This window comes from Callospermophilus lateralis, chromosome 4 (genome assembly GCF_048772815.1).
Source record: "Callospermophilus lateralis isolate mCalLat2 chromosome 4, mCalLat2.hap1, whole genome shotgun sequence".
In the NCBI taxonomy this organism is placed as follows: Eukaryota; Metazoa; Chordata; class Mammalia; order Rodentia; family Sciuridae; genus Callospermophilus; species Callospermophilus lateralis.
The window spans coordinates 166,928,058-166,937,476 of record NC_135308.1 but is presented as its reverse complement, the minus strand read 5'-3'; the positions used below and the strand labels follow the sequence as shown (position 1 = coordinate 166,937,476).

Here is a 9,419-nt window from a genome sequence, read left to right as displayed (position 1 = left end):
TGAATTGCGTATGCAGAGACCACCCCGTCTAGCCAGTTTCACTAAAGGGTGAGATAAAAACTAAACCTGGCCTGTGGACCCAATCACCTTAATCCAGCACCAGCATCTACGACTCAAGACCCACAATTCACAGGAACGTAGGAGAAGTTGCACCTTGTTGGAGAGTGCAGGGAGGGGTGGATTCGATGGAGGTCTGGGTTGGACTGGATGGACAGACAGAAGTCCAGAAAGCACCTCTTCATGTGTATACATCTTTTATAGATAAATAAATATGTTTATTTCATCTTTTCCCCGCTGGTCTGCTGACCCAGGGCGGGTCAGGATATGGACCCCGGCAGCTCTATGGTCTCCGTGTCGTAGGAGGTCTTGGAGCTCGAGTAATCCTTCCGCTTCAGGGTCTCTATGAGACGCTGAAGTCGCTCGGCAAAGGAAAGGGTCTGGGGAAGTTTGGTGGAAGGCCGTGGAGGAGGTGGCGATGGCGGAGGCGGAGGCGGAGGCGGAGGCGGAGGCGGAGGCGGTGGCGGAGGCGGTGGCGGTGGCGGTGGGGGCGGGGTGGGGGTGGGGACCGGGGTGGGGGGAGGGATCCGGGAGGGAGACGAGGCCGGGGTGCGCAGTGGCAGGAGCGGAAGGGGCCGGGGTGGGCGAGGCTGGTGGAAATACCACGGGCGGTGGGCCGAGGGCGGCCGGGAGATGGGCCGGGGCGGAGGCCGCGGCCGAGTGGGCGGAGGCGGGGTGGCCGGCTGAATCATGTGCAGGGCGTTAGGGCCGATCTTGGAAGCGATCCAGTCCAGATAGTCCCAGGTGGCCGTGTAGATCCCAGGGCGCTTGGCGCGGGCACAGCCCACGCCCCAGCTCGTGATCCCCACGATCACAAAGGGGCTTTGGTCGTTGTCTCTGCACATGAGAGGCCCGCCGCTGTCCCCCTGCCCAAAGGACACAGAGGTCACTCTCAGCCCGAGCCACTCTCCTGGCCCGGGGGGTCGTGGGATTCTGGGAGGGCAGTTTCTGCAGCCACAGGGTTTCCTGCGCCAGAAACATCGAGGGGTGCGCCACAGCCTCAGCTGGGATGGAGAACGGCACGGACGGAATAGGTTTCCGCAGTGAGAGGAGTGAAGGTGTGCACGCCTGTGGGGCTGCCTGCATACACCGGCACTTGTGGGTCTGGGAAAGAGGCCCTCGGTTTGGGAGATATGTTCTGATGGCTGAGGTTGGGGTCAAGTACTGAAGGGGTGATTAGTTCTCTGTAGGAGTAGCTGGTGGGTGTCACCTCTCATCTTCACTGTGACTGTCAGTGCTGGGAGAGGGACCAGGGAAAGATTCACGAGAGAAGGGCACTAGGCAGGGAGTAGAGGCCGTGGAGCTCAGGGACCCAAAAGAGGTGTCCTCAGTCCTGAGGAGCCCTGGAGGGACCCAGGAGTCTGGCACCAGGAAGAGGGTTACCTGGCAGGTGTCGATCTTGCCTTCGGGATACCCTGCGCACACGTTGCTTGACGTGACACGCCCATTGTACCACTGGGTCGAGTTACACAGGTCCAGGTCAATGAGGTCCACACGAGCCTCCATCAGTACAGGCGAGGGCCTGGGGGCTGCAGCCAGGCCGTGCAGTGGTCAGTGATCAAGGCAGACATGGAGGGAAGCCCTGCCTCCTCCTCCACTGAACCCCCATCCTTTGTCATGCTCTAGTTAAACCTAGATCCATCGGCCAAGGCCCCACTTTCCCTCATACACTCCTGAGGAGAGACACAGTGAAAGAGCAGCCAGGGATGGAAGTGGGCAGTGTCACCTGGGTGAAGAGGGAAAGGAAGGAAGGGTGGATGGGTGTGTATAGTAATGGTAGATGAGGGTTAAGGAGGTTAGTTGTAGCATCAACAACTGGAATCTGCCCAGCACGCACGAGTCACACCTGTTATTCCCTGGGGCTGCAGTGCCACCGCCTACTGTGGGAAGTGGTAGCTGTGATCTCCCCAGGATCACCCTTCTCCAGAACCAAGTCTAGGACACACCGTCTGGCTACTGTGGGAAGTGGTAGCTGTGATCTCCCCAGGATCACCCTTCTCTGGCTGGGAATCAGCCTCCCTGCTTCTTACTCCTCCCCAGGACCTCTCTTTCCAGCAGTGGAGCTGGGCTGATCAGTCCCTCCCCACACGCCTCAGATCTGTTTTGAGGAGACTGTAGGAAGAAGAGAGCTGACTGGGTCTCCTTCACAGCTCCGACCCCATCATGACCTGGGGGTTAGGAAAGGCCTGTCTGTGCAAGCTCATGCAGGCAGCAAGCATGGGGTCCGACGTAGCCCCACCACCAGTGCCTCCGTGCCCCCATCCATGGCAGCACCACAGCCTTGTGGGCAGATCCAGAAGGTCCGCAGCACAGGCAAGAAGCAGCCTAGGGAACACGACCATGCAGGCCCAGAGGGTAAGGGAGGAGATGCTTGAGGCATGTACACAGGGATGCACACTCAGCCAGCATCTTGTAGATGACTGCTAATGTGTGTTTGCCAGGTGGGATTTTGTTGTTCAATCCCTTCAGCTACCACCATTCCTCCTATTCAAGCAGCAGCAAGGGATTAATATGTGCCCTGTCCTTGGAGTGGTGCGACACTGAGATGGCAGGTTGTTAGCAGTCGAGATGACTTTTTAGATCTACACAGAACCACAGCCCTGAAAGTCACAATCACTGTGAAATGCCCAGTGTCCTAAAACAGAAGAAAGTCTCCTCAACCCCAGCCCCCCTTGGCTTAAGTAACAGAGGCCACAAGCCCACAGGAACTCAGAATTCAAGGAAAAGAAGCAACACTCTGGGGTACTCTTTCAGCCCCAAAGAGTTCAAGGATTAGCCAGAACAAGGAAGTTTCCCGTGAGTCACAGGAGATTGGAGCCCGAGTGTTTCTTTAAGACTTAAATTTAAGGGATGTTTGAAAAAAAAAGTAACAAGAGATGCCCCATTAATTTCTGGGGGATTCCAGGACAAAAAGGGCTTGCTTTGACCTCCAAGGTGTGTCAGGGAGCCTACAATTGGATAGCAGATGTGGGGTTGGAGTGAGGACCCCAAGAGCAGCCTTCCAGGGACTAGAAACCCCTTCAAGCCATGGACAGGCCAAAGGGTAGAAAGGAGTGTGATCTAGAATAATGCATGTCCTCACTCTGGACACCATGGCAAAACCTTCAGCATCAGCAGCAGAGACAGGGGTGGGCACACTAGGTCAGAAAGTGATGGTCTCATGTCAGCAACGGCCAGTGAAAATGAGATCAGAGGGACAGGACTGGTAACAAACCCATCAGGAACTAGACCAACCGCTGGAACAAGGGAATAAGAGTAGAAGAAAGAATCTCAAACAAGTTTTAAGCTCCAAGTGACTGAATTGCTTGAATTAAGAAGCATAATTTTTCTATTATCAAAGAAGAGACTGAGAGCAAGGTTTCTGTGTCACCACCCTAATGTCAGTGGATGAAATGCTATGTGGCTGCTTATGGAAACTGGAGTGTGGGTCATGCACAGAGATCAAGTTCCACCTGGTTGTCCTCTGTCAGAATCTTGCTGTCTACAATTACCCCTGGGACAAAGAGTACCCCCTCGGCTTCAGGTACATGGGAGATGTTGGACTCAGCATAACCAGGGAGTCAGCAATGACAGATGCTTTAGATTCCTCCCTGAACCCTCTGCGAGCCCGTCTGCAGTGGGAAAAAGATTCCTGATCTCACTCACCACTCAACTGGTGCCAAGTGGGTCGGGCAACGTTGGGTAGGTGAGATGTTTGGGTCAGAGAAGAGGCAGATAGCTTGCCAAGGCAGAGAGGTCTAGAGAGGCAGCTACCATCATCATGAACAGCAAGGGACCAGGTGGATGGCTCCAAGGTGCCCCAAATGCCGGAATACCCATGGCCTGCAGAAAGCCCACCCATTGCCTGCCTGCCTCTAAGGTGACAGAGACAATGTCAAGCAGATCAAATGAAAAGGGTGGAAGTTTGTGCCAGGACTATCCAAGGACAGAGCCAGGAGCCTGCTGCTGCTGGTGGATAGGAGTGACCCTGTCATAGCAGAGGTTGGAGTTGTTCTGCTTGGAGGCCATCATTACACAGAAGCAAAACTAGCCCATGGCCACAAAAGCACATCTAGAATTCTTCTCTAAATGCTGTTTCAGTGTACATTCCTCATTTCCAGAATCTAGCAGGTGGGGCTCCAGGTGCCAGGCAGACAGGAAAAAAGGCCAGGGTTCTACTTGTGCATGCCATTCGGCCTTCCGCTAGGCAACCAGTCCTGTGACCTTGGACAGGGGCTAAGTTTCCCTCAGACCCCAGCTTCTTCAGCTGTAAAGGGCATGTGACAGCTGCTGCCCCTGGTGCCATGATGAGAAGGGAAAGTTGCTCAACTGGGCCTCAGTGTATGACCCCCGCCTCTCCAAGCCCACCAAGAGAAAGACCAGCGCGCCCTCCTCAGAGCCCTTCCCACACTCACCCTTCTCCTTTATGTATCCCCAGCCAGCCACATAGCAGGTCTGGGGAACTTTGGGAGGGCCTGCCTTAAAATTGGGCAGGCAGCCTACCCCAATGAAAGGCCCACATGGAACAGGAGGGGTGACCTTCAAGAGAGCAATGTCGTTCCCCTCGGTCACAATGTTGTACTTTTCGTGGATGATGATTCTCTCCACGTATCTCTCCTGCAGAGGATCATTCACTGGCATGTTTGTCCCATATTCAATTTCCTGGGCTCCAAAAATCAGTCTCCAGTCATAGACTCTTCTGTGGGTACAAAGGTGACACAATCGTTCTCACAGATGGGTTGACAGAATCCCCTGGGGAGTGACCCTTAGAGCCTTCCCCCAACCAGAGTCCAGGTGCCACTTTGCCGGGGACCCCAGGGAGACCCCACACAGAGCCCCGGGGAAGCTCCCTTTCCAACAAGGGCCCTCTGGAGCCCCCCTCCAGGTGTTCCCACACGTACTTCTTGTTGTCAAAGCAGTGAGCAGCTGTGAGCACCCAGTGGGAATTCAGCAGGCACCCTCCACACGAGTGGTACCTGCGGTTGTTGTGGGGCTGGTAGACCTGAAGGCTGACCATCCAGGGCCAGGCCCCATTCTGCACAACATGCCCTCCGATCACTCTCGAGCTCCCTTGAGGGTTCTGCCTGAACCGCAACCCACAGGGGCCACTGAAGAGAGACCGAGACACGATTCAGACCCATCGGCACAGCCAGTCCCGGCACAGCCAGTCCTGGGGAGAGGCAGGGATATGGGGCTGGGAAAGGTGGGAAGAGCTGTGGGGTTCCAAGAAAAGGGAAACCTGGGGCACGCAAGAAGCCATCAGCTCCAGGAAGTGGTTTGGGGTTATTTTGGGGTCTTATGTTATCACAAAATAAGGAAAGGGGGGCCATAGGTAGGGCTGGAGAGGCCCTAGAAGTAGGGGAGGTCCCTGGGCAGAGCAGGAGGCAGAGGTGGAATGGGGGGTCTGGAGGTAGAAGAGCAGAATGGTCTGGGGTCTTTAGGGACGATCTCAGGTAGGAGAGTCGGGTGATTTAGAGGATCTTGGGGCTGTCGTGTCGGGGTTAGATGGCAGCAGGAGGAGAATCCCTGCAAGCAGATACAGTGACCAACAGGCCTGGGGAGGCGCACTAGGAGCAGAGAGACCCAGAAACGGAAGTTCTAGGAACTGTCACCGGTGGGAAGCCAGTAGTAGTTGGGGAGTTGTTGGCATTGCGGGCCCTTTAGGGGCGAGAGTCTATGGGTAGATGGAAGTGCTAGAGGCACATGGAGTCAGGCTCATGGAGGACGGCTGTCCGTGGAGGACAGGGCATCCTGAGTCAGGACTTGATGTCTGAGTGGCAGTGGGTCAATCGCCAGGGGAATCAGGAGCAGGGATTTAGGAGCTGAGAGCTCTTTCTTAGGGGAAACTAGAGACAACTGCGGACCCAGGGTCTCTGGACTGACGCTTCTGGGAGCAAGGAGGGTCTGAGCTGGGTCTGTGAGACCCAGGCACTGCTAAGGCCCCAATTTGGCCCCTCCCTATCCCTGGACAGAGGAAGTCTGAGCAGGACCTGTTGAGCTTCCCTGACCAAGGAGCCCCGGACACTTACTCACACGTGGAGTTATCTTTGGCAACCACAGACACTGCCAAGACCAGCAGAATGGCAGTTGGCAGCATCTCCACCATACTCCTGCCCCCGCCTGGCATGCAGGCCATGACCTCACAAAGCTCCGTGGCCTCCTGGCCAATCAGCAGGGTAGTCTCCCCCCAACCCCAGCAGTAAGCCAGGCAGGCCTCTTGGCTTAACCGATCCATGCTGAAGTGACTCCCCAACTTCCTGACAGGTTACCACTCCCGGGTAATTGGGGACGGTACCCGCCTGGTTCCCTCCACCCCCAAGGCCAAGATCTTCATGGCCAATTACTCTTCCCAGGTCCCACTGTGTGAGAGTTAGGGTGTGTCTCTTTTCCAGCTGTAACCAGTGCAGACTCAAGCACTCAGGAGCGGTTTGGCCCTGCTGCAACAAGAGGTGCAAGATGTCCCTGGTTAAAGAGTCAGGTTCAGAAGATCTGTGGATCCCTATTACTTGGTAGGGAAAACTGCCTTTTCCTTCTCCGAGTACCTGCCATCAGTAAACTTTTCAAAGAACCATTTTGAATTTCCCAAGTTTATGACTACAAAGTCTACTTTCCTGTTCACCGCCAAGTATCACAAGGTCCCCTCCCTGGACATCGAGACCTTCTCTCTGGGAACTAAGTGCAACAAGTGGAGCCAAGTATTATCTTCTATGGTTCCATGTCAGTTCTCACCACAGCGACCTGTGGATCAAAGCATCACTTTTTCTGATTGTCAGGAGACAGCATCTTGACTATCAGGAAGTGACAAATGTTTATGACATATTCCTGGATGTTCAAATGTTTCCCCGCCCCTGAAAGAGTGCCCGGAGCTCTGATCTCCTGTACCTGCATGGAGAGCACACCTACCTCCTCCAGCTCAGTGGAAGTCTTGCCAGCTTATCAGAGGGCAAAGAGATTGTTCCTCTACTGGAGTGTGACAAGAGCCCCTCTTGTCTACCTATTGGGACATCTCCTTTTCTCTTCCTGAGTGTTGAGTTTGGGGATTATGGATGATCTTGATTTCTCTCCCTATTTTCTCTACCCAAAGAACATAGTTTCTCATTTCTAAACCTTGCAGGAGGTCACATGCCCCTCAATTGAATGTCCATCGGATCTCAAATATCAAGGAGTTCTCACCTCTCCCCATATGTGAGAACATCTCTTTCCTCCACTTCAGGTCCAGAGTCTTAAATCTCCTCCACCAAGAAGTCAGTCTCATCTCCACCACCTAGTTTCATCTTCTCTACCTGAGAGTCAAGAGGTCTTATATCCTCTGCCCAAATGTCTAAAGGTGGCACTTCACTGGGTGAGTGTCCTGAAGTCTCAAGTGTCATAATGAAGTGTCAGGAGCTCTCATTCCATGACCCAGCTTCCACAAAGTTTCCTAACCTCTACTTGAGAGTAGTCTCATCTTCCCGCCTGAACGTCACAGCTTTTATCTCCTTTACCAGAGCATCTCAAGTTCTCCTTTCCAACTTCTCCTATCAGCTCTGGTCTGTCTAAAGGTCTCACCTCCCTACTGACAGTGATGAAATCCTCTGTCTCCTATTTGAGGAGATTCATCCAGGGTGTCTGGGTGCCCCCAGGGCAAAGCAGGGAGGATTCTGAGTTCCTGAGGACTCCTGGCCCTGAAGGAGAAAGTGTCCTCCCCCAGGTGATGGGGCTTTGGGGTGAAGCCCCACTTCCATATTACCTCTAGCAGGTTTCTCGGGGGGCTAGTCCTTGAAGACCCTGACCTGTCTTCTGAGGCTTTTGACCTGGGGGAATATTCATCTTCTCCAAATCCTTGGGGAACCAGAGGGGGCAAAGTGGTTTCTATGAAAGACAAGCCCCCCGACCCTTGCTCAGAAGGAAACCAGTCTCTCTGGTCCCTTCTCTCTCTGCCGCAGGCAGGCCTTCCCAGGGCCTCTCTCCTCGACTTCCTGGGTCTTCCCTTCTGTGTGATGACCAGAGTTTCTAGCCTAAAAATGAGACAAAAAAAATTGAAAATGTTGAACATTTGTAATTGTGGGGCTTTGTAAACAAACTGCAAGTCGCCAGTCCCAGCCTGAAGAGGGACTTGGCCATCACTTCAGAGCCACCAGAACTTCACCTGCCCCCAAGCAGCCCGCAGGGCACCGGCTTCCCTGGAGAGCACACTGAAGGCTCCCTCTGCCCCCAGCTCTGATCCCCTCCCGGATCCTCTGCTTGGCTCCTCCCCAAGCCTTACCACCAACCCCAACCTGAGTCGGTGTCAGTCTGTCCTTTTCATGCTAGCAGAGGGGCAGAACCCACAGACCCCAGAAACCCCTGCCCTCAGGCGTGGCACAGCTCCGAGCCCTGGCTCCTGAGGTCTCTACCCTCCTGCTCAGCAGGACTGTCAACCCACTCAACTCTCTGACCCTGTTCTCTCTCATCCAGGTGCCCCTCCCCGACACTGTGAGCTGCCCCCCCCCACAGATGCCACACAGGCTGTCTCCCATGACACATTATTGGCCAGTGGCAGCTGGCTGTGCACAGGAGGCCTGTGCCCTTGAAGGTCATGTCCGGTTCAAATAGCCTGAAGAGATAAACCTCACATTCCTGAGGTGCTGGTCCCCAGAGGGATGATCCAAGGTGGGAAGCACCAGCTTCCTCTAATTGGAGATTAGAGGGCTGTGAGGACGCAGAGTGAGGGTCAGGGAAGGAAGGCTTGCTGGAAAAGGGACTGGAGTTCAACCTACAAAGGTGGTGAGGTGGGCAATCCAAGCAGAGGGGGAAACGGCAACGATGCGACCCTGAGCCACCAGACGGGCTCCAGGACTTCAGGAGTGGAGTGAGGCCAGCGAAGGGAGGAGCAGGCCACCTTGGAGGCCAGAAGGTGTGCGGAGACACGCCTTCCTTCACAAAGACAGTCGGTGTTAGTGAGCAGAGGGCAGGAATGGAGCCCCAAGACTAGCGCCTGAGCCCAGGGAAAGAAGAGGGCCCACCTGTGCGCAGCAGGCATGGACAGGACAGGCAGGAGCATGAGAGGACTCAGAATGAAGAACTGTAGATTTTACACACAACTGGGCACTGGAGAGAGGTTTTAAGCCCTAGATTTAAGATCATGACAGAGGGCCTGGGGTGTAGCTCGGTGGCAGAGCATGAGGTTAAAAGCCTGGGTTTGAGCCACAGAACCAAAAAATGAAAAAGTGGCAGAGATCATGGAGGACCACCATCCTGGAGCTCAGGAACCACCACTCAGTGAGCTGCTGAGCAGAGAGAAGGACCAGTGTGGGAAGCCCCGAGGCCAGCAGTCCAGGGAGAAGCCAGGAACTGAGAAGCCAGGAACTCCCTCTGCAGGGAGGCCAGCAGAGGCCTGGGTCAGAGACACATCTCTGAGTCAC

At 54.8% G+C, this 9,419-nt stretch overlaps 2 protein-coding genes across 4 annotated transcripts in view; both read right to left on the bottom strand.

Moving 5' to 3' along the window:
* Nucleotides 1-313: 313 nt before the first annotated feature.
* Nucleotides 314-7,353, bottom strand: Acr (acrosin). Of its 3 annotated transcripts, none has more exons than XM_076855575.2 (5): nt 7,210-7,353; nt 4,938-5,144; nt 4,452-4,735; nt 1,441-1,586; nt 314-923 (listed from the first exon to the last, which is right to left on the bottom strand). In XM_076855575.2, exons 2-5 carry the CDS (start codon nt 5,051-5,053, stop codon nt 318-320), a joined length of 1,152 nt encoding a protein of 383 aa, XP_076711690.1. In that variant the 5' UTR covers nt 5,054-5,144; nt 7,210-7,353; the 3' UTR covers nt 314-317. The 3 variants fall into 3 exon arrangements, with proteins under 3 accessions (XP_076711690.1, XP_076711691.1, XP_076711692.1); XM_076855576.2 differs by lacking the exon at nt 7,210-7,353 and adding an exon at nt 6,066-6,311; XM_076855577.2 differs by lacking the exon at nt 7,210-7,353 and adding an exon at nt 6,066-6,311 and having other exon boundaries at nt 675-915.
* A 135-nt stretch (nt 7,354-7,488) lies between these two features.
* The window catches only part of Shank3 (SH3 and multiple ankyrin repeat domains 3), a 58,651-nt gene continuing 56,720 nt past the window's right edge, over nt 7,489-9,419 (bottom strand). Inside the window, exon 23 of the mRNA XM_076855569.2 lies at nt 7,489-8,033. Coding sequence (XP_076711684.2) covers nt 7,589-8,033 — 445 coding nt within the window. The 3' untranslated portion in view covers nt 7,489-7,588. The remainder of the gene's footprint in view (nt 8,034-9,419) is intronic.

Bases quoted from the DNA above. Each gene is read 5' to 3' on its own strand.
- Acr (XM_076855576.2), bottom strand. From the start codon at position 6,271: ATGGATCGGTTAAGCCAAGAGGCCTGCCTGGCTTACTGCTGGGGTTGG. The intron at 5,145-6,065 runs GTAAGTGTCCGG...GTCTCTCTTCAG, and splicing joins AAAGATAACTCCACGTGTGA to TGGCCCCTGTGGGTTGCGGT. The intron at 924-1,440 runs GTAACCCTCTTC...TCCTTTGGGCAG, and splicing joins GCAAGATCGACACCTGCCAG to GGGGACAGCGGCGGGCCTCT.